Source organism: Pinus tabuliformis, chromosome 6 (genome assembly GCF_031772625.1).
Source record: "Pinus tabuliformis cultivar Carrire ecotype Pingquan chromosome 6, CPIR1, whole genome shotgun sequence".
Taxonomy (NCBI): Eukaryota; Viridiplantae; Streptophyta; class Pinopsida; order Pinales; family Pinaceae; genus Pinus; species Pinus tabuliformis.
This window is the reverse complement of record NC_142292.1, coordinates 640,110,756-640,135,535: the sequence shown is the minus strand read 5'-3', so window position 1 is coordinate 640,135,535 and position 24,780 is coordinate 640,110,756. Positions and strand designations below refer to the sequence as shown.

General features: G+C 39.1%; 1 protein-coding gene across 1 annotated transcript; it reads left to right on the top strand.

Annotated features, from left to right (window-relative positions):
* The first annotated feature begins 9,286 nt into the window (after positions 1–9,286).
* Positions 9,287–10,108, top strand: LOC149260265 (uncharacterized). The gene has a single exon (XM_089457552.1). It carries the CDS (start codon positions 9,287–9,289, stop codon positions 10,106–10,108), a length of 822 nt encoding a protein of 273 aa, XP_089313678.1.
* Positions 10,109–24,780: the final 14,672 nt, after the last annotated feature.

The window sequence follows — 24,780 nt, the reverse complement described above, 5'->3', positions numbered from 1 at the left end:
TAAGACTATAAAAGAGGAAGGAGATCATTTGGCCAGGCAATCAATCTAAATGAATTGAATATCTAATAAGTGCTAGATCTGAAATATTTGTGATTGGGGTTATGGTGCAGATCTGGATCTGAATGAAGGAGGAACCTTAGCACATAAATAAGGATAAGTTCTATTGATGGGTCATAATATTTAAGCTTGAATAATAGTATCTTTGTATGATTTTGATCGGTTATATGAGGCTCATGCTTGATCTATAAATCTGACAATCTGGGTTAATTAGTGTCTGAATATTTGAAAGAATGAATTATCCTTTATAGATCTGCATGCAGGTTCGGTGAAGTGAAAGAGGGTATACACGCTGGTTCAGTGAATGAAAATGGCATATACGCAGGTTGGTCCAAACACAGGAGCGTATGCACGCAGGTTTCAGGTTGTTAAAGTAGCGTATATCTTTTAAATTATGATCTAGCTGCCTCTGTTTATTGCTACAGTATTATGGGTTCAGAATTTGGTGTGTGGTTACTGTTACTGTATTCTGGGTACAACTGTCAGAGAAGTGCTTACTTGATTCAGTGCTAATTGGGAAAAGGAGATTGTTTGATGCAGATATACTTGATGATTGATTGATGTTCATGGATCCAGTCTGAAAAATTATGAAACGAGGTCCCTGGAAGAAAGAGGAGGTTGTAGCCTTCAGTAGGCCAGCACCTACATACTAGTATCTTGTCTAGTACAAGAGCTAAGGGGGTTGTAGCTCCCTTCCAGGAGAAGCTGGAGAATGAGAGAGGGTTGTAGCTCTCTGTAGGTTGCAGCCTAGGTACTGGTAAAGGACTATGCTAGTACATTGTAAAAAGAAGTTTCTAATTAAAAGAAGATAGAGACGAATTGCAACAGGTGGTTTTCACCCACATTGGGTTTCCACCTTATATCTTGTGTTCTTGTGTGTGTGATAGTCTTCAGATCTATTTTACTGTCTCTGGTTACTAGTTATTTGATTCTGATACACAGATTAATAATCAACTTCTGAAAGATAAAGTAAATTATAAGTTTGCATTGTAAATGTGGTTTTCCTTCTACATAGTTGCATATATATGCGGTTTTAATTAACTGAAGTAGCGTATATTATCTGGATTTGAAAAAGGGAATATTTGACTTGATAATACTGATTCACCCCCCCTCTCAGTATTATTTCCAACAAAAAACACACAAAAGCACATCAGTAGTAGAGACAACATGCATAAAGGAAAATGAAGGAATGCAGCAAGGAAAGCCACAACACCTCACAATCGATGGCAGCAAATACACTTGGATTACACGTGAGTAGCTAAGTCACTCCTCCATCTACATTTGTATAACTGGAAATCATATGAAGGCAATGAGATGGTTGAAATTGAAAAAGGGAAAGGTGGCTAGTTAACTTGGCCACCTTCATTTAGTTGACTCCACTTAACCGAGATATTGTCCACACGTGTGCATAATCAACTCAAGCAAAAGATGTGAAGAATAGGTAGTGGGAGGAAGAGTTAACGCTGATTTAGTAATGAGGGGATGATTACAAGGGGAGGTCATGATGACCAAGTAGGTGGGGACCAACGGTCCTAATTTGGGAAATGTACACCTTGCCAGCTCAACACTCATAACCAAAAACAACCATAAAAGGTAATGAACACTTCTCCCCGCGCATTCTCACTACCTTTTCTTCAGTTTCTCCTCATAACTTAGCCACACAACAGTCTTCTTATGCCCCCACAGCCTCATATTGACCATCCTCCATCGATTTCCTCCATATTTTTTCTCTTGACATTTTCTATAGAAGCACCTACAGGAAATCTACAGAAGTGACAACAGGCTTCTACAGGAGGGGCAATGAGCCATTTGGAAGGGAGAAAACATGATTTTTGGCACAAATTTCAGTCTAGAGATGTAGGGTTCATGAATCCCCTCTATTTAATATCAAAATGTGAAAGAGTTGGTATCAAATTGAAGATAAAATGAGTCTTTAAGAGGGTAGAGATACATAAAAAATTTATGTTTAAAAAAAAATAAAACCATAGTCCCCTCTGTTTTTCTATTTTCACTCAAAATCCTTTGTATCCACCTCCATATTTGGTTTTTCAAAAGAAGCATAGGCAATATGATAGGGGGTTTATGAGAAAGGAGTCCACTAACTCCACTAGACTCCATGCACATCCACAAGTGGTTGAAATATTTACAAGGGAAAATTGGATGAATTTCTTTGAGAAGTTTAGAGGGTTTGATCATGAAATTACCCATGAATTTTCTCTCTCTCTAGCCCGTCACACAAGAACTCATGCTACTGTAACCATTAGAGGCATATCCATTGAAATAACCCTTGAATTCATCAGTAGGGTCACTACCCTTACTCTTGGGCTGCCTTGGAGTAAAGATGAGAAACCAATTGGCCAAGCTGCTAAGAGGAAATTTTTCCAAGATAATGAAACCCCCATTGAAGACAAAAATGGAATTAGGAGGGTTAGTATACCATATCCCTGGCATGAGGTTAGCTACAAAGTGATCAAATACATTTCTTTTTAGGGGAGGCACAACATTGTTTATGGATATAATTTCAGAATCCTCCAAGAATTGAGATATGGCATGGATACCCTAGCACATCAAAAGCTCAGTATCCCTTAGTTTCTCCTTCAGTCCCTCATTGAATGTAGCACCAAAGTACAAACAGGAAATTCACAGTAGCTATTTCACCATGGCCTAATCAAGATCCTAGTAGAAGAAGCCCTCCATACCCTTACAATCCCTATAGCATGGGAAGTTTTCAGAAATATGACAGCTAAGGATGACATCAGCGCATTAACCTACGATGTCATTCTTACTGTCAGTGAGGAGGGAGAACATTAAGTAGGAGATGATGAAGCCAGTCCTGACATAGCATAGAAAGAGAGGAATGAGGAAAGAAAAGAAATATAGGAGGGGAGATTTGAAGAGACAGAGCAGGAGGAGGAAAAAGGGATAGAAGAGGGAGAAAAGGAGGCAAAGAGAGTAGATCAAAGAGAAGAGTCCCCTAAAACTTGGAAAAGAGAAGCAGTAACTACCCTCACTGCCCTCAACACACTAGTCAAGAAGAAGTAGAAGAGGAAAATAAAAACCTCCATGTATTTCAGGGCAAGGAAGAGTATTAGAATTAAAACAGGCAAACCTCAGCCCTCATCGAAGACTCCATTAACATTGAAGATTCACCATCTACCAAGGCGAAATAATCTCCTTCCAAGACACCCATAACCTATGAAAGGAGGACTACAAGATCTTCTACGTGGAAGGGAAAGGAAACTTCACAGGACCCCAAACCAGACCTACAGGAGGCTAAAACAATCATACAAGAGATACTATCCAAACTACAGGAGACACAAAAACTTGAGGAAAAGATAGGAGGATAGCTAGTGGTGAAAGAGGAAGTACAAGAGCTACAAGAACCTAACCCCCAACCTAATCTTGACTCCTATTACAGACTACTTGATGGAGGCAAGATAATCCCATAGAAATTTGCAATTCCGTTGTTTTTCGAATTGGAAAAAAGAGAGAGTGAGAATGCATAGGTGGATGTAGATAGCCAAGTCCAAAGGAGTTGAGGATATTGACCATATGGAAAATAAACTCAGGGAAATGGGCAGGGAATTGAGTGCTCTGAGAGACATAGAAGCCATTACAAGAAGCCACCTTGAGAATGAGAATGAATTACTAAGGAGGTAGCTACAGAAGATAGAGACTCATTTGGCATACATGGCCAGCTTATCGACAGAAGAATTACAATGCATAACACCAGCCAAATCTTATGTCCTCTATATGAAGGACCAATGGCTTCAATTCCAAATAAAAACTTTGCCACAGAGAGGCACAATGTCTTTCCAAGACTATAGGTAGTTCATGGATTTGTGTGACCAAAGCACCTCGGAGGACAAAGAAAAGATGGCAGAGTTCTATGTACACAACATAGCCCTCATAGACCTGAATGTGTGGGACCCCAATGTAAAGCTAGGGGATCTGCAATTAATGGCCATGGCATCATGGATGAACCATGAAGAATTGAGGGAAACGGAAATGAAAATATTGTCAATAAAAGAGCAGAATGAACTATTGATGACAAGAGCTAAGCCATCAGATCCTATGGCACTTATCAGCACAAACAACCTACTTTCCAATGACCCTCAGATTTCCCCTAAATATCTAGCCAATCAGGAACAAGCCATTGCACACTTTGAAGATATATTTAGGCTACTTGGGGAAGATTATGTGCATGCATACATGAGAAGATGGAACACCCTACTCCACAACTTGCAGATCAAGGAATACCATTCCCACATGAAGTTTAAGGAAGTATTAAAAAGAGTCCCAATGTACCAGCGCTCCATGCAAAGGCTAAAGGTCAGCTGGATTGGCCTCAAACTGAGTCCTCCACTCATATTAGGCATGTTGGAAGGTAGAAGAGAAGAAGAAGAGAAGGAGCAATGGAAGGACTTAGACAGAAAGGCAGGATTTTATGGAGAACATGAGTATACCTCATCTAAAGCCTGGAAAGCTAAGGAGGCCACCAGGGCCATAAAAGATGAAGAGATTGACTAGGTTGCATAGAGGATGAGAAACACCTTCAGTAGGGGGTGATGATGAGCCTCATGAATGGGTAATTATATGGGCTCATTTTACCTCCTAATCTAGTCAAATCAACCATTCTCTTAGCTTATTGTATGATTTTTTGATTATATTTATGCTTATAGGGTGAGTTGAGTTGGTTATTATGCATGTGGTCTAACATGTATTTAATGTTGATTATTGATGGATTTTGAGGTCAAAGTCAAGGAGCTAGTGGTAAGACTGCAACAATAACTCGAAGTAGATAGAGAAGAGGAATTATAGGAGTGAATCCCCCTCAGTTATTGCTTCTCACTTCGAATTCCCCTTCATTCAGCTCAGAGTACAAGAAGCCGAATCATGCACTAGAAGGAAACCGACCAAGTGGAAGATGATTGATAGTTATCTCGAATTTTGGGAGCCAAGCCTCCCTGATTTTAAGGAAGCTATTGGTAGCTTCAGATGTGTAAGTAGAGAATCCTACGACCTCACTAGGGTTGACTTTTTTCTTGTGTAAACTCTGCTCACATTTCGAGCTTACTTTTTGTGACCGTTTTATATAATCTTGCTATTTTTTGATAATGAAGATGGAATCGTTTTTGAGCTAGCATTTAGTTACCTCAGAGGGCTAAAGCTCTTGGGATAGGGCCCAATCCAAGTAGCAAAGCTTATCTTTACTTGTATTTGTATGCTTTACTTTAGTTTATAGATTAGTTTGTGGTTAGATGTATTTATCTTATGGTTAAGAATAGGTTGTTTTTTATGATTTAGTAGCTTTCTTCCATTTGTACCTTCTATAGTATGTTAAGCAGTCTTTAGAGAAGATTCAAAATGCTAGCAATAGTTCCTTGGCCTCTCTTCCTCCCTCTCAGACTATGATTTGAGGCAAAGGATCTCTTGCTGCCCCAAAAACACAGATTTTCCTCATTCCTAGGACTTCTAGTGTTTGCAGCACTCTAGTAGGTTGATAGTCCAATTTTTCTTTGCTTTAGATCTTATTTATCATGTTTTCTTCCTAATTTGAAATATTCCTTTTGAATGCTTTCCTTTCTTATAGCATTTCCCAACATTTCCTTCTATACATCATAGTTTAGGCCATTTTAATGCAAAACTTTGTTTTTCCTAGCATGCACTCATTTCATTGGTTGCTTGATTTTCTTGGTTGACTGTCAGTTTCTATGTAGTAAATCTCTTCTAGAAGTAGGCCAAATTACCATAAATCACACCTTTCATCTAATCCATGCCCTACAGGTCTCCTAAACCTCACCTCAATTCTGCCCTAGTTTCCTTCATTTTTCATATAACTTATTCCTCCCTCCTTGAGCAAACCCAATCATCTTTCTCTCTCCTGGTAATTCATGGTAGACCTTATGTGCCCTAACACCTCATTCCAACCTTCATCCACCTTTTCCACCCACTCTCACACCCTCAAAGCAATGAAAATTGCTCTCGGCTTCATCGTGTAGGCCTCCTATAGTTTCCATGTTTTCCTCCTGTAGTTTCCCTATGTCCTCCTGTAATTTTTCCTGTAGTCTTTCTTTTGAAGGCTGAGTGTGGGCCACCTAAAACCTCCTAGGACCCATCCACACCATCCTACATCCTCCCAAGCTCCAAAACTACCCTCTAACACCACCTGTTCACTGTCACACTCACACACAATAAATTTGATGTATGATTAAATTCACATAAAAACATAAAAATACAAAAATACGTTTTTAACTTATTTACTTCCAAAAATAGCATGGTTAGATGTTGTTTAATTCCTTGAGTAGGTAATGGCATTTCTTTGATGGTTTTCATAGTGTGTCTGAAAAATGTAGAATTAGCTTCTTAATTAGGGTTTACTAGATTTTGCTTTACATCCCAATCTTTCTCCTTTATGTAGTTAGAATAACATCTATAGAGTAATCTCTCTTTCCTTTCATCACACATAGAGCTTCTTCTAAAATCTATAGAAGTTGGCTTGAGCTCCTAGTGATCTCGCGTCGGCCATCCAAGTGACAACCTGCAATGAGAACTAGTACTTGTGCATATAGCATCGACGCTTCCAAGTTTCTTACGAACTATGAAGTTGATAAAAGTAAAGTTGGTAGCCGAGGAGTTGCAACATTCTTGCTGCAATACTAGCGCTCACCACAAGTCCCTATGGTGTGATCTAGGGTTCATTGCTTACTTTTCAATGGGGACTTGAGGATGCGAATAGCCACCACAAATATTTGGCCCATCACTCGTTCGAGTAGAAGGAATTTGTCTCACCACACCTTCTTGCCTACATGTGGCATAAGGAATGTGAGTCCCTTCATCTCTCTATATGGTGGTTAGTAATGAATTTTTCCAATCTGGTGATGCTTAGGAAGCAATTAGTGGGTTCTAAGTAGCCTCTTTCTCGAATTGCATGGTATAAGGCTTCCCTCACGGTGATTGGTGTGTCTATTGTGTGCAACTATGGATTGAATTTTTCCTAGAGCATCTTTGGTAGAAGAGGAAAAGGCCATCTGGTGTGGAATGTGACTTTTTTATCATATTCCTATAAAAGGGTGGTTAGCACTGTGTGGGTTAAGAATTTTAAGCCTTCTAGTTCTATAGGGTGGTTCACTGAGAACCTCACCCATCTTGTGGTGCTTGGGTGTGAATGTGTGGGATCTATGTGGTTGTCTGTAACTTTGTGGTGTAAAGTGGGCCTCAGTTTGATTGGGGTGCATATTGTGTGCCTTTAGGGGTTGAAGTGTGGTTGAGGTGGTTGTGGTAGAGGGGATGCAGGCCACTCGATATGGTTAGTGGATTTCATATCTCGACCTTACAGGAGGGTGATGATCATTCTGGTGCAACAGTCTCCTCGTGGGTGGTTCAATAACCCAGGTATCAGTTATTGTTATTGCAGGTTTCCTTATTTTTGGATAACCTTACCCTTCTCTCTAGTCAATTTCCCTATTCTCTCATTGCCCCATCAATGGGGATGAACCTGCCGTTGGGATGGGTAACAACAACCGAAGAGGTGTCCTGGGCTTAGACATAGTGCATCCTCAATATTCTAGTAGCCAAGACACTGAGGAAACAAAAACTGTATCTCTAGTTCATTCGCATGGCCAAGTGGTATCTCCAGACACTCTCGAATCTCTTGCGATGAAGCTTCCTCAAATCCAAATCAATATCAATATCCACCGAGATCACAGGTATGGAAACAGGAATGAGACCATGGCCTATTTCCACAACATCCACTATAGCAAGAATGAGATATGGGAGTAGCTAGAAAGTCTGTGGTGTCAGCATCGTCATACATACAACCACTTTTGTAGTTTAGGAGTGAGGGTAGAGCATATTAGCTAGCATATCCATGATCATGTTATTTTATTCATTGCTCCTCCTATACTTCCTCCCCATCTGCCACCCTGATATGTAAGTGTCAGTTATGTTTTTCTTTTTGTTTGTGTAAGTTATGTCTAGGCTTAAACACCCTCTAGAAATAATTTATATTAGTTGTCCTTTTTGCTTTACATTTTTCATCCCATCACTATCATCAAGATTATACTAAAAATCATAATTCCAAAACTATAACGATAACATCATTTACAATACAAACAAAGAGTATAAAAAAACATCAAACAATGAGAATTAGACAAAACACATCAAACATAAAACCCACAAATTAATGATCTTTAATCAACCATCACGACATAATTAAAAAATATATTTGTAGAAGGTAGACAAATTCTAGATGGTCTAGTGGTTACTCAAGAAGTAATTCATTCGCTGAAGGCAAAGAAGCAAAAAGGAATGATGATTAAACTGGACTTGTCGAAAGCTTATGATAGAATCAACTGGCAATACTTGGAAGAAATCTTGGGAAGTTTCGGTTTTGGTACTAGGCGGATAAAGTGGGTTCATAGTCTCATATCAACTCCAAATTTTTCAATATTAGTCAATGGAACTCCCTCGAAAACCTTTAAAGCATCTAGAGGAATAAGACAAGGTGATCCCTTATCTCCTTTCCTATTTATACTAGCAGCAGAGGGTCTGGGCAGGTATCTTAAAAAAGAAAGAGCAGCAAATAAAATCAAAGGGCTAAGACTGTGGGGTAATGAATTGCCTATAACCCATCAGCAATTCGTTGATGATATCATGTTATTTGCTGAGCCAACCGTAAAAGAAGTGAGAAATCTGAAGAAGGTTTTGGACTTATTTGCGGAAGCTTTTGGGATGGAGATCAATAAGGAAAAGTCATGCACCTTTATATTCAATACCATGGAGTCAGTCAAAATCCACTTGACCAGGATGCTAGGTTTTAAGCAAGGGGAACTCCCAACTAAATACTTGGAAAACGTACTAGATTTCAACTCTAAAAGACAGAAAAATTGGCAAGGAGTCTTAGAGAAATTAAAAAACAGAGTGGCTAACTGGGCCTTCAGAACTTTAAATATTGCTGGAAGGATTGTTTTAGTGAAATTAGTGTTGCAGGCAATCCCCATATATCCGCTATTGATGATGGCAGTACCTCAAGGGGTTTGCACCAAGATCAGAGAAATTCTGAGGAAGTTCATTTGGGGAGGATCGGCCCAACAGAAGAAGTGGGCCTTAGTATCATGGAAACACCTGACGAAACAAAAGGAGGAAGGAGGCTTGGGTCTGCGCGATCCGGATAAACTCAACAAGGTGCTCGGTGCGAAACTTTGGTGGCGATGACTAAGAGGGGGCAATGACCTACGGAAGGCACTATGGAGGCACAAGTACAATATGCCAGACACTACGGAGGATATTTACCGGATGCAGCAAAACCCCGAAAGGCTCAGCAATCTGGGATCTAGGTCGAGAAAATCGTGATATAGTAGAAAAGAATTCTTTCTGGGAAATTCGAGGAGGAGGGGAAGCCAAATTCTGGGACGAGAAATGGCAACAAAGACGGAAAATGAGCAGAATACAAAAAATCCAAAACATACAGGAAAAAATAGGGGATAACCATATTTATGTCAAAGATTACTGGAAAGAAGACGAATTGGATGGAATCTGGCGGAAATGGATAACACTAGAGGAATGGGGTATCGAGATATATCAAGAACAACATGAAGCGTTCATGGAAGAGGTAGAGTCCAGGAAAATAAAAGCTCGAATGGGTAGGGATATCCTCAGATGGGGGAACTCAATGAAAGGATCCTTCACGGTCAAGGAGGCATACTATCTGGCAGACCAACAAGGGACCAACGAAGAAAACCAAGACTGGAAGGTCATCTGGGGTAAAAACTGGTGGCCGAAAATTGCCTTATTTGCATGGCTAGTAGCTAAGGGCAAGATCCTGACGTGGGATAAACTTCAAAAGAAAGGTTTCAGTGGGCCTTCAAAATGTTATCTATGCAATAAGGAAGCTGAAACTCAATATCATCTGTTAATCAAGTGTGTATATGCCAGGAAGCTATGGATTGAAACTGGAAAACTATTCCAGAAACTTGAGAGGCCCCCGAGAGAAATAAATGAAGTGATTTTTCATTGGCAGAAGGAAAAATTCCAATGTAAAGTAGTCTGAAAGGCCTGGGATCTCATTGCGGGTTTTGTGATTTGGATGTTATGGAAAGAAAGGAATCGCAGAGTATTCCAAGACAAATCAAAAAACACGGAAACAATCTGGAACAGAGTAGTGAACTTAATTAGAGAATCAATTCTGGTGGAAAAATGGGATGCGGATGATTGGAAAGTAGATTAGGGAGAGGAGCAAATTTTAAAGAAACTAAATTTGAAATATGAAATGGTGCATACCAAAAAAATTGGCAGAATTAGTACAAGACCTCAAAGCTATGACAAGTTTGCATACCCCAAAGACAATTTTACGAAGTTAAATTTTGACGGGGCATCGAAGGGGAACCCAGGCAATGCTGGATTCGGAGGTATCTTCCGAGACAGCCAGAGAAACATCAGATGGATCTATGCAGAGTGGGGCGGGGAGATGACAAATAATGAGGCCGAGTTATGGGCGATTCACCAAGGCTTGAGAATTGCGATTAGAAATGGCTATAGAAACCTGGACATAGAAGGAGACTCTCAGATAGCAATTGAAATCCTAAAGTAACTTAATAACAGGAAGAACTGGGAGCAGATCACCAATAGCTAGCGAACGGTAGGGATTGTTCAAGAAACGGCAGACCTTCTAAAAAGAATTGACTATAAAGTCTTTAATTATGTGAAAAGGAATGGAAACCGAGCGGCATATTTCCTTGCGAATTGGGGTTGCAAAGGTCGAAACAACAAAATAGACAATCAATGGAGAACGTTGCGGCCCAACAAAGAATGGGAGGAATTGGCCGGTATTATTAATTATGACCATGAACAAGCAACGAATGAAAATAATGGGCAAGCAGCAAACGAGAATCATAGCATTCGTGCGACGAACATGTGAGATGGATCGGCAATCCCAGAAATTTAATGAGTGTCACTCAAGGCGGGGGAATGATATAATGGGCAGGCAAGCTATAGTACAACAGAAGTGAGCGACGATAGGTAAGAAACAACCACCACACAGCAAGATAATAAATGCAAGTGATCGGAGACGAGGAAAAAACTGTATGTCAGAATCCATAAATAGAAATGAGGGAAGAAGGATAATTGATAGGAAAGGCAGAGGGCAAAGTAACAGGTGGCAGTGGAAGGCCAAGTTGACAGGTAGGCGGATTAGAGCAAGGAAGATTATAAACGGGCGACAACAAAAGAATCAACAACGAGGAAACTGTCTAGGAACTCAGAGAGTGAGGAGAGGAAAGGTGGTGGAGAGCTGGCACAGAGCGAAGCTGCGTCGAAAACTCACTGAGGACACTATGGAAACCAGGAAGAGAGCAAGGGCAGTAGAGGAACTGGAAGCCGCTGAGCGCAGAGACAGGGACAAAAAGGTCAAGGCGGCAGTGAAGGAAGAGACTGCAAAGGAGATATATGAAATATATGATGACTCTGAGGATGAAGAGCACCGACAAGATCAAGGCAGGCAGGGTAGGGAGCGAGGCAGAAGTGTAGGAGGCCCAGATACCCAGCAAACCAGTGACGAGAAGCTAGGACATCGGGAGGGAAAGGTAAGGCAGCACGACAGACAGAGGGGAAGAAGAGGCGCGGGTAGCGGCCTGGAACCGAGCAGCAGGAGAGGCAGAGGAACGAGCACATACAGAGGAGAAAGGGGAGGACAACAAGGGAAGAGAGGGAGACCGGGCAAAAAGACAAGCCGGTCGTTGGATAAGAAAATTCAACAAGAAGAAAAGGCGTATAATCAGAACACGAACCCAAGAATTAGGAAAATTATCCAGAATATGGAGGAAGATGCGCTTCAAGCTCAGTCCGACTCAGAAATGGAGGATTGGGAGTTTTTACTCCACGACCCTGGCAACACTAGGGTTAGAATGTCTCTATTTAAATAGTCCTTTCATATCTACTGGGTGATGAAGAGATTGTTGGCTAAAGCTTTGGAACAAGCTGCAACAGAGATGGCAGAACTGGCGCAAGGAGTCCCCAACCTAAGGAAGGAGGTGAGGATTATTCAGATTACATTGGAGATGCAAGAAAAGAAGCTTGAGGAGATTCAACAAATGATAATGGAAGGACATCAGAATGCAAACAAGGAGACTAACCAGCGACCAGAGGCAGAAGCTGATTAAATATAGACATGTATTAATTTTGATGAAGCCGCATAGTATAGATAATTTCAGTTTGTTTCAAGTATTAGAAGAGGAAAATCGATATATGTATGCAAGTAGAATTAGAAATCTGCAAGACTGTTTAGTGTATTTAGCTTGGATAATCAGACTATGGATCTTCTATTTTTGGTCAGCTATTAAGAACTTTAGGTGGCTGAAATACTCGGTTTCCCCAAGAAGGCGAGTTGAAGGCAACCTTACTCATACTGTTTATTTTTTATTTGAAGTAATAGAAAAAGAAGAGCACCACCCCAGCTTACAAAAAAAAACATAATTAAAATATATAATACATTTAATATTTTAAAAAAATTACAAATTTGATAATAACGTTAAAGTTAAATTAATTTACAAACATCATGATAACTTTAAAGTTAGATTAATGTTATTGTTTTAACTCAAATTTATATTTTGATAATTTTTAATTAAATTTAAAGTAGAAACGTTAACAATATACATAAAAATAAACATGATAATTTCAAATATTCGGATCTTAAATCATTTAAACAAAAACATTTAAACTAGGACACTAAAGATCTATTTTAAAAAATTCTAAAACTTTTTAATAGATAATTAAAACATTCTCACATAATAGTTCATGTATTATATGTTCTGGAAAGTTTTTTAACATATTTTCTCATCTAAAATTCCTATAATAAGAATGGGATTTTTTGGAATTAAATTTTTGAGTTATAGATTATCCAAAATACAAGTGCCTAACATTTTTTTAGAGTGTTAGTGTTTAATTCAATTATAATGTCAAACCTTTATTAAACCTTTATTTTAAACAATAAATATTAAGATTAGAAAAAAGAAAAACTCCATGTTTCAATAAAAACTCCGAATTATACAATTGGATTCTCTCCCATCCAATATGTTGTTGTAACGTAATGTAATATTGGGTAAATATTTGGACTCTCCCGAAATAAAAAGTAATAAAAATAACTAAAGCGAAACTTTTTTTTTTAATAAAAATAAAATCAAATTAAAATAACTCTATTTTAAAATAAAAATAACTTTAAACTAAAACAATAAGGTAAAATTGGCTTCATGCAGTTACCATTGGTTTTAGAGCTCTATTTTTATGAGTCCATGGCATTCATGTTGAATATAGCCTATTTAAAAAGGACCAAACTAGGTCCATCTTAACCTAGATCTACTAAGCACCGAGAGAGATCAAATCTACAAAGTGTCGAGAGTGAAAAGAGATTTTATTCCTCTTCGTACTTGATTTGAGAGTGTAAATCTATAGTTAAGATGAACATTAACTAGTAGTTAAACAATATTGACACCTTTAAGCCCAACAGTTCATCTATGCTCTAAAGTCAACCTTTACCATTGAGAATTTAACACTCTATCCCAAAACTCAAAATTGTTCTTCTCCACATCATCTTAGCATTTTATAGCAACCCTTCAACAAAATCTAACACTCGTTAACTTTAACATTGATACTTTAACCTTCCACATGAGTGGTTATAAGCTTCTTCCTCAAAACCAATTATTCTTGACCATACATTAACAAAATAAAAAATCCAAAACTCTAACACTAACATTATTTGCAACAACACTAAAAAGTCTATAATAACATCAAAACATGACATATCAGCTAGACACATCAAACAACAACCCCAAAATTTAATTACCTCTATTCAATAATGATGAGAAGGATAACCCATATACCACTTCTCTTGAATAATATTTTAAAATTTTTTAATTAAATTCAAGATTTTTTTTTTTAAATATCAAATAATCCAATCATAAAATATTTAAACTAGGAAATTAAACATACTTTAAAACCTTCCCTTTCTATTCATCTTATTCCTTGGTATTTATTTATTTAAATATTAATATCTACTCATTAACTAGTCAAAAAAGAGCTTCAATATCACTAAACATTAATAAAAATTTCACTATAAATATTAACAATAACTACATATAACTTACATATATTATTATTAGTTTTTATGATTACTAAAATGATTAAGATTAAAAGATAGTTAAATTTTTTAAATAGAAAATTCCTAGTCTAATTTACTTAAAATAGAGTAGGGATTTGCTAGAATTAAAAGTTTGAGATGTTAACTCTTTAAAAACCAAGTGCTCTAACTTTTTCACTGTCTAATTCATATATGTTGTCAAAACCTTATTTTAAAAGTATATATATATAACCAAAAAAAAAACATATTCTCATAAAATCTGCAAAACATATCATATTTAAACAAAGTAAAAGCCTATAAACCCAACTCTTTAACTCTTCCCTAAATTCAACTATTAACATTGAAAATTTAAACCTCCATCTCCAAACTCAATATCATGCTTCCTCCATTAACGTTAAGGTGGAGACTTTATACTTCCATACTCCATAACCTTAACATGAAGATTTTATTCCCGGATGCGGGTGACATCACCGCCCATGCCGCGTGTTGAGGCAGTTAAGAGGCATGTGGCTTGTCACATGGGCCTCTGGCAGCCCGGACAAGCCACGCCATGCCAAACTGCTCGAACCTTAAATTCGCCGGAAGGCGATGCAATTGGTATTTTCGCAATGTCTCGGGGGGATGGGAATGTCGTTTGGCTGTCTCGTCTGGAGCAGAGGAGCGTTGGAGGAATGTACAGGGAGTTGCAGGCGCCATTCAATGCGCTGCAACATACGAGGAGCAAAGCGGTTAATAAGGAGGCCATCCTTACCGCTCAGATGAATCACAAACCAGTCGAGTGGGTAATTGCTTGGGATTCTGACAATCCAGAGGAGTGGGTAATTGCTTGGGATTCTGGAGGTATTGCTGGAGAGGCAGGCCATAGCCATATGCCGAGGGAGCGACTTAGGATGTGCAGTCGCAGAGGCATGTCTCGAGGGCGCTCAGGCTCCCAGAGGCCTGAAATCTCTCCTTCGTCTTCACTTGAAATCATCTCTGAGCAAAACAGGCCTCCAGGCCGTAATGCCAGAGGCAATTGTTGGGGTATGCCGGAGTGTGGCCATGCGGAACATCCGGCCATTCGCTACAGAATTCCCTGTGCCTTTGCTAACAATACTCTCATAGTGTCTGTTACTGTGGAGCATTGCAGCAGTGTTCGGGGGCGCATGGACACGGTGACAGTTCCGCGGGTCGATATGGAGACTCCCACTGTGGATTTCACGCGCCCGGTCCAGAAGGATGAAGCTGGCCCCAGCGAACTTGCTCGCAGAAGCTCGAGTCCGGGTAGGGAGCCTATGCAACGAAGCTCAGACAAGGGCAAGGGAGCTGCGGAAAATCTCAAGGGACCTGCTTCTGATGAGCCGCATTCCACGGATGAAGATTAGCGCTGCACTCGCCAAGTCTGGGAAGCAAGGGATGAATTCCTCTGACCTTTTCATTTTCAGTTCTTTGCATTTCTGTCATCTAGCTCAGGACGGTAATCTCTGTCCATATCGCCATAGTTTCAGTCCACGCGTCGTCCATCATGTTCACCATGTTGTCCATCATCCACCGTGTCATCTCTGGAACTCTTCGTGTCGGTCACAGCATGTTACGTGTCGGTCTCAGTTTGTTATGTGTCGCTCCTCTCAGCATGGAAGTAATGTATATGATCTTCGTTGAAGAAACAGGGCTTTGGCCTAGCTGTAATTTTTGTAACATTTTTGACTTTTTTGTAATATAAATAGATCAGTTTTACGGAGAAAAAAAAAACATGAAGATTTTATACGTCTACACTCCATAACCTTAACATGGATACTTTATACTTCCTCATAGGTATTTAAGATTCAGTTCCTTGAAACTATGTATTTTTTAGAATATGTTAACTAAATAACAAGGGGTTTTCAGGGTGCTAAATGTATTTATGCATTCAAAAATATATTTTAAAAAACAAAAAAATCTTGAAATTATATTGCCAAAGTTTCTCATAAAGAAAACTATTTTATCTATAAATAAAATAATGGCATACAACAAAATCAAAATTATAACCATAACATCATTTTCAAAATTACTAGAAAAAAAAAGTTATAAAAACAACAAAACATCACCAAAAACACATCAAACATCATTCCCATCACTTAAATACCTCTATTCCATGTAAAGCACGATGATGGGAACAATAACCCATGCTCCCACTTCTCACGAATAACATCCCCTCACTGATTGGATATTTTAAAAAATTCCCACAAATTTGATATAATTTTAAATTAAATTAATTTAAATTTAATATTTTAATATTTTTTTGTTAAATAATATTAACTTATATTACCTATAGTTATTAATTTATTTATCTATATATATATATATATATATATATATATATATATATATATATTTCCACTGGAAAAATCATAATCTTTCACTATATTTGAAAAATTACATGTACTAGATCATTTTCAACATATGCTTCATTGGCCATTGGCCATTTCTGTGAGGAACAGTAAAAAATGGAGCTCCGTTTTATAAAAAATGGTGCATGTATCTTTCTTCCTTACAACACTTAGGGTGTTTATAAAGACTCTCATAATTTAAATTCATATATGATATCTACAATATGAGCATTCACCACGCAGGAAGATGTCCTTACTATACTGAAAATATATACATATGTATAGTCTGTGCATGTTCAAAAAACACAAAATTAGGGACTCTCTGCCATCTCATATGTCTGATCAGTATATGGCCTTTGATAATATCGGTACTCATTTGTACCCCTTTGTTCTTGTATCATCCACTGCCCTTGGGGAAGTAGTGTGGCCTCCTTGGAAATCTCGTTAGCACTATAGTTATGTTCCTTGTAAATGTGTTGACAACAAATAGAATTAAAATGAGCTTTGTAACATGTTCACTTCATACAAAATATTACTAAGAGTGTGTGCATGACAAACAGTAATATTATTGAACCAATTTACAATGATTTTTGAGTCTCCATATATATTTAGATCAATGCAATCCTGACCAGGTGAGAAGTCCAGCAAATGATGAAGTGTGATAAGTTCTGCATAATTATTTATCCCATTTCCAAGCCCCATATTCACCTTAAAATAGGGTTGTTCCGTAAGGTACAGTATAAAAGCACCCACACATCCTTGGTTCTGTGCAGCACCGTAAAAAAAATCCCAAGGTGTATTTTTTTCGATGGGGGCAGGGGCATGTGGTCTCCTAGGCTGAGGTTTGATGGGCTCAGGTAGTTCGTGGAAGGAAGATATGATCTGGGCCGAGCTATGTGTCCATCTAGCTGCAATGTCTTATAAAATAATCTGATTTCGTGTGAGCCAGATGTGTTAGCATATGAGGAGAGGGAGGCATAACTACTTTGTTCCTCGATGCAAATTACACCAACTTTCCGAGGCGCGACAAATGTTTTCACCCTCCCATTTACTAGACAGTTGAATCGAGGAGGAGATGGTCTGCCAGAGATTGTTCAGTAATTCACAGTGAGGAAAGAGATGTTCTGTCAATTCTAATGATTGTTTACATAAGACACACCAGTAAGGACTTTGAAAGGCACGATGTGATATAGATTACCCCTTGGGAACCTTATTACTGAGAAGACACCAAAAGAATAGTTTAGTTCTCGAGGGAGAACCAAGCTTGTAGATGCTCTTCCACCACTCAAGAGCCTGCTCAGGTTGTCTGTGCGATATGAGTCCAAGGTAGCCAACCTTTGGGGTATATACTTCGTTCTCTGCTAGTCACCAAACAAGTTCATTAGGTCCCTCATTAATCCTGATGTCAGATTCACTCAAAGCATTTGTATAGTCTTGCCACGCTTGGTGCCATTGAGGAGGAATGTTGAGCTATTGGGCAGTTTTCCAACCCTGTGCAAAAATGGTAGTGTTCATCTGATCTGTTATGTGTGCTAGGACCCTTATATCTTGCAGATTGAGGATTCAGATAAGTTCTCTCAGTAGCTAGAATATTCCTCCCCTCCCAGTCCAAGGATCCAGTCCTATGCGAGCTTTTGTTCCATCACTGGGTCTCCAGACCAGATTGTTGCGAATGATGGGTAGGGAGTGTAGGAGAGCCTTCAAGACTAATGATATTCCTGTCCTTGGCTAGCTAGGCATGTGAACCCAATCCATGATTGGGAGAGGCCAAATATACTTATAATAAGTGACATAGGTCCAAAGATTCTGCCCAGAAAGTAAAGTCCAACCCATTTTTGTAGCCAGAGCTTGTGAAAATAGAGCTAGGTCTTTTAGTCCCAAACCTCCCCAATTTTTGGGCAGAGCAATCTTGGACCAACTGACCCAAGCAAATATCTTCTTATCCTGTTGTCCATTCCAAAGGTATGTACTACAAATTTGTTCAAGGTGAGCAAGGATATTCCTAGGGATACATGTCAATGCCATCCAAACAACAAGTGTGGCCTCCAAAATAGATTTAATGAGCACAACTCTGCCTCCTCTAGATAAGAATATATGGCACCAAGTTGTGAACTTTTTTGCCAACATGATAACCAACTAGACCCAATCTGCTATTTTTTGGATGAGGGGTTTGATCCAAAATCCCAGATATTTAAAACCACGGTCATGTGGAAGGATACAATATGGAAAGTGATGTTGAGGAAAACGAGACTCATGGATGGAAGTGAGGGCTAATGTAATGGAGGATTTTCGATGATTTGCCTACATGCCAGTAGCCTTAGAGAAAAGGGAAAGTACATTTGAGAAATAGGTTGAGTCTCTAATGCTGTCATCAAGGAATATGAGAACATCATCCACAAGAGGGAGATTTGTAAGATAACGGAAATCATTTATTTTGAGACCACAGAGTTTTCCATCTCTTTTAGCCTATGCTAGAAGTATACTAAGTCCTTCCATGACTATCAGAAAGAGTAAGGGGGAGAGGGGGCAACCTTGTCTGAGACCTCGCTCAGCACGAAAAAAGTGGGAGGCTGACCCATTGATGGGAACATTGAAAGTTGGAGTAGTGATGCACGACATGATCTAGGTGATGAAAGCATGGGGGAAGCCAAGGTGAATGAGCAGCATCTTGATGTAGAGCCAGCTAACTCAATCAAAAGCTTTTGCCAGGTTGATCTTTAGGATGATTCCTTTCAACTTTTTGGACCGGATCATGTGAATGGCCTCCTGGGCCGTACCTATGGCTTCATGTATTTGTCGATGCTTAAGGAAGGAAAACTGTTCAGGTGATATATGGTGAGAGAGGATAGGTCTAATTCGATTTTCAATAATTTTAGCTATGATCTTGTACAGATAGTTGCAGAGGGAGATGGGCAAAAAATCATTGAAGGATTAAGGGGAGTTAGACTTGTGAATGAGGACAATGAACGTGGTATTGACGACATTGTATAGATTGCCATAGGTTCTACATTCTTCAACAACTTTTAACAGATCATCCCCCAAGAGTTCATGAAAAGTGAGATAAAATTCGATCGACCATCCATCCAGTCCAGGACTTTTGTCTTTTTTGAACCATTTCAAAGTCCCTTTAAGCTCTCTAGGAGTAACAGGAGAGTTTAGCTCTTTTGCCTCATATTGATTTACAAAATGAGGGAAATTGCCAGTAACATTGATGATGTCTACTAGATTAGACCCATGAGGGGATTTGCAGAGATGTTGAATGTCTGAGGTACCTAGGTGAGATAGTTTATTAAAAGTTTCTACCACTCCCCCATCAGGTAGGGATAGGTTCCAAACAATATTAGATACTTTTCTTCCTTTGGCATAATTCATGAAAAAGTTTGTATTATCATCTCCAACTTGTAACCATATGGCCCTACTCTTGAGTCGCCAGGTTTCCTCTCTCTCCTTCAAGGTCCCTTCTTTCTATTTCTCTATCTCTATTAGGTAATATTTTTCACTAGCAAATGAAAATCCCAAATTGCAGTCATCTAATAGGGCGCTCAATTCAGTCTCGATCTGAGATAAGGTGAAGTCATCCCTCTGATTTTTCTCTTTCACCCAGGTGATGGAGAGGTGCTTGAGCTAAGTCAGGTTGTGACAGAACCCCTCTGTAAAGGATCTTTGTCTCAATATAGGATTGACCTTCCAGAAATCTGAGACCAGATTAATGTATCCAGGGTCCTGTAGCCAAATATGATTAAATTTGAAGGGAGTTTTGGGCTTAGGATGGGGACCAAGGTTCTCCAATTACATGGGAGAGTGATCTGAGATGCCCCCAGAACCTACCCATTGTTTGTACTGATGTAGCTAATGCAGAAGGGGAACCTTAATAAAAAAACGATATATCCCTGTAGTAAGAGCTACTTCCCCCACCCTTCTATTTCTCCAAGTCGGAAGGGGCTTATTCATGGGGACATCAGCAAGGTTATTTTGTTCCAACAGGTTCATCAAGTACCCTAATAATGTGTCAGTTTGTGCTTGGGATCCCCAAGATTCCCCAAATCTGATGGAGAAATTGAGATCTCCCTCGAGAATTATGTGGTCAAGAGATGTAGTCAAGAGATTGAGCAAATGCTCCAAAAAGTTCTCCCCTTGTTGATACAAACCATATATGTTAATGACTCAAAGATTTAAGCCAAGCTCCACCAAGAAGATGTCCAACCCAATAAACCCTAATCCTCCCCAGGATGCTAACACCTTAATGATGTGAGGATTATGCCCTATGGCTAATCCCCCCAACTGATCCATATCATCAAGGGAGTAGAATTGCCAGCCACGTTTTAAGGAGGATAGTGTTCTGGATATCAGTTCAGCCTCTCCCATGGTTTCTTGCAGCATGATTATATTAATAGGTTTGACTTCAAATAACCGATGTAGGGCTAGTTTTTTGGACGCACTAGCCATGCCTCTGCAATTAAATGAGAGGCACTTCATGGGGGAACCCTGCTCGAGGTGTTCAGTGCCCTAAGAACCCCTTCCAAAGTAGATTGTCTACCTATGGAAACCTCTACCGTAGCCCTTTGAATAGCTTTAGAAATATAAGATTTCCTCCCCCCGATGATTGAATAACAAAACCAAGTAGGGAAAGACCCAATCCTGAGAGGAGAGGGAGATGCCCATCAAGATGTGAACAGGAGTGCAAATTATATTTATGGGGTGGATTCATCCCATCAGTGGATGGAGGGGATGGGTTGGATGGTGAGGGAGGTAAAGATGGAGCAATGGTGGCTATGGTGGTTGCTGATGATGCAAGAGAACAATGAGTAGAAGATTTATTGATGGTAGATGATGTATCAGGAAATAAACTACAAGAATTTGAAAAAGGGTGAGATGACAAAGGAATACCCGATTTTTTTTACAGCCTCGGCAGCAACTTGAGCTCTCGTCAAGGGAGGTGATGGCATTCTGTGAGCTCCTACTACTGCCATCAGAGTGCTATTGCAAACAGAAGTATGGGGTGCTGAAACAGGAGTGTGATCTAGAGGAGTTACAACTAGCCTCATTGAGGTATTTGGAGCACTCAGAGGATCCGCCAGTTTTTTTATTAGTGGGAAATCCTTGAAGATGTTCCCCACCTTCTGGCATCTTCTACAGTGGAACGGGACTCCTTCATAGTCCAGGATATGCACCCCAGTGTATATCCTCCACTGAATGATAATTTTTTCTTCCAAACCGTCATGCATATCCAGGTAGACCAGAATGCGAGCTAGGGTTCGATTCTTGAGTTGAACAAAAGTCTTGTCATGGTCCAGGTATGTGCTGTGTGCATTTACAATTGTAACAAATTTCTCTTCTGACCAGTACTACAGTGGGAGTCTAGGCAAGTGAACCCATAGGGGTCCTTCTACAATCTGCTATCGTTCTGGGTCGAATAGGGGGCTCCATCTCTTAAGGAGGACTGGTGCCATCCCAATATGCCAATACCTAGAAAGAACCAAGTCTATGTAGTTTTCTTTAGTGAAATGTAAAGCAAACCAGCCCCTAGGAAGTACCTGCACCTCTAGCAATTCTTTGAGCGTACTCCCCCAAATTTCTCGCACCCAGAGGGTTAATCTATCTGCTGAGTATGCCCTACATCAGACATGTCCTACCAATACAGTACTTGCCATATTAACAACTTCCCCCATAGAAATACCTTCACCAAAGCAAATGGTGATGTCCTCTGTTGTGACCTTCATGCAATTTATTTTTTGTTTCCCAGTTCACGATGCTGATGGGTGGTCCAATAGCGGATCTGGTGAGGCAGGCCCTTCCTGAAGCAGTTGGGGCATTGTTTTGACCTTTACCGTGGGCATTTCAAAACACCCTGATGGAGAGTTTGTCGAGATGTGTGGATTATGGCCACAAGATGCAGGGGATTCATCAGGCTGTGCTAGAAGTGGCATCGAGCTCGACGGGTGGAGATGGCTAACCAGAGGATTCGGCTCGAAAATGGGTGACGGTGGCAAGATCGTAGTGAGTAGATGTAATGTTCCTAGGGATAGCGGAGTGCATTCGAGTGGAAGAGAATCAATAGATAAGGAATCGAAGACAAGAAATGAAGCATTATGCCCAGGGAAGATGACCACCAAGACAGCACAAGACGGTGTTGAGATGGAGGGATGAGGTGAACCTGTAACCGGATGATTAGGGTTAGGGTTTCCATATATGGATTGGTCGAGAAAAGGGTCCGTGGAGTAATCAAGCTCCTCAATATCCATAACGTCACCCATACTGCAAACAAGTAATCACCGGCAGGTGGAGACAACTGCAAAGAATGGAACAGTCAGTCGTCTGCGTGCCTGCGGTAGAAACCTGTAGTAAAAACGAGGGTTTTACCCTAACCCTCTATTAGGCCACCTAAATACGCGCTCTGAGTTATTAATTCATATTATTAATAATACCAATAATATTATAATATAGTCATTTTTTTAAAGAAATTAGAAAGATTTTTACATAGTAGTTTATTTTCTATATGTTTTTCAAGTTTTATGACATATTTTCTAGTTAAATATGGTAGGGATTTGTTCTTGTTTTGTAAAAATTTTATCATCTAAATATCTATTTTTTTTATGTTGAATTCACATATATGATCAAAACTCATTTTAAACAAAGAATATATTTGATAATTTTTTTTTTCTATATTTTATGAAAGAATCCAAAACATATAATAATATAATAATTTAACAACAGACAAAACTCTCACCTATAAACCCAACGTTTCGCTTTTAACATTGAAACCTTAATCTCAAAATCTTGCCTCTCATGTATTCCTAATTGTCTATAGCATTCTATAACTTAACATGGAGACGTTAACTTTCGACATCTGTACTTCAAATCCTCTTACCGGAAAACAAGTCTACAATCCCATAACTTAACATGGAGAAGTTAAGTTTCGACATCCGAACTTCAAATCCTCGTACCTGAAAAACAGGTTTACCATTCTCTAATTTGGTCAATATTTTCTTAGGAGTTGTCTAGATTTTTTTTACTTTTCAGTGTCAAAATTTGGTGGAAATTTTGAGATGGAATCTTCCTTTGTGTTATTTTTAAATTGGTTTTTTAATTGTATATATGGATTCAACACTATGACCCCTAAGGCATTGACATTGTAGAGGGATTACCCATCCAACTTAAAATTTCAATAAATTTAAATTTTAAAGTTAGATTTTAAAAAAAATTACACTAGAAAAACTTAAAAACAAAGGAATTGGAAACAACTCATTTTTGTTATATATAGAGATCTCTAGCCATACTTCCTTATTTTCGGGCATTTCTTATGAACCATTTGGCTTTGAAGCGAAGGGAGTTAGCTTACAGAATTTGGCAGAGCCTAGATCTTCCACTTTCTCTGCAGATACCTTGTTATCTGTTTTCGGTTCTTTTTCGCAGGGTTTATACACTCTTGGTTCCTCGAATTTATATCACAGCTAATTGAACATTGCTTGTGGAGAAGTGTTGTATAATGATTTGAACACTACTGGTGGAGATAGGTCATTTACAGATAAGGGTGGGGGTTCTTCTTTGGAGTACAACAAAATTGAAGAACAAATGGTTGATAATGGTGCCACGAAGTCTGTTAGTGCACAAACACCACAACAATACCAGAAGACACAGGCTATTGTTAGGGTTAAAGATCATAAAGAAAAAGTGAGGGGAGGTGGATTCAAGAAATATAGAGGTGTGTCCAATTGTAATGGCAAGTGGGTTGCATGAGCTTGCAATAAAATGAATATTGACGGAAGTAAAAGCCGCCTCCATCTTAGAATGTTACCCACAACACAAATGGTTGAAATTGCATTTGGTACCACCGTCTTGCTCGTGAGGAAGGAGTTGCTACTATTCAAATGAACTTTCCATAATATGCTTTGGTCATGCAAAGGGTGCTATAGGGCTACTCCCCTTCAAAAACTCACGATAACATTAAGTATGTAGCATGGAAGGCTATCAAAGCCTTATATCCTCTCATTAGTCTAGAGATTAGAGCTGTCAAATCCTTGGACTCTGTCACTAATCTAGAGAAAAGGGATCAGGGATCACATGATCCCACTATCCTCGGTAGACATGAGCAGGAGGATCAGGAATTAGAAGTTGCATCGGTAATGTCAGCTCCCACCTCTACTAGAAAATTACAAGATATATATGAATCAAATTATTTTACTCTGATCTGTTAGGTTCTTATAACAATAGGAGTCATAATTTTGAATGGCTAAGGTTAAGCCT

Excerpts from the sequence above, each read along its gene's own strand:
- LOC149260265 (XM_089457552.1), top strand. The coding sequence starts at position 9,287 with ATGACCTACGGAAGGCACTATGGAGGCACAAGTACAATATGCCAGACA.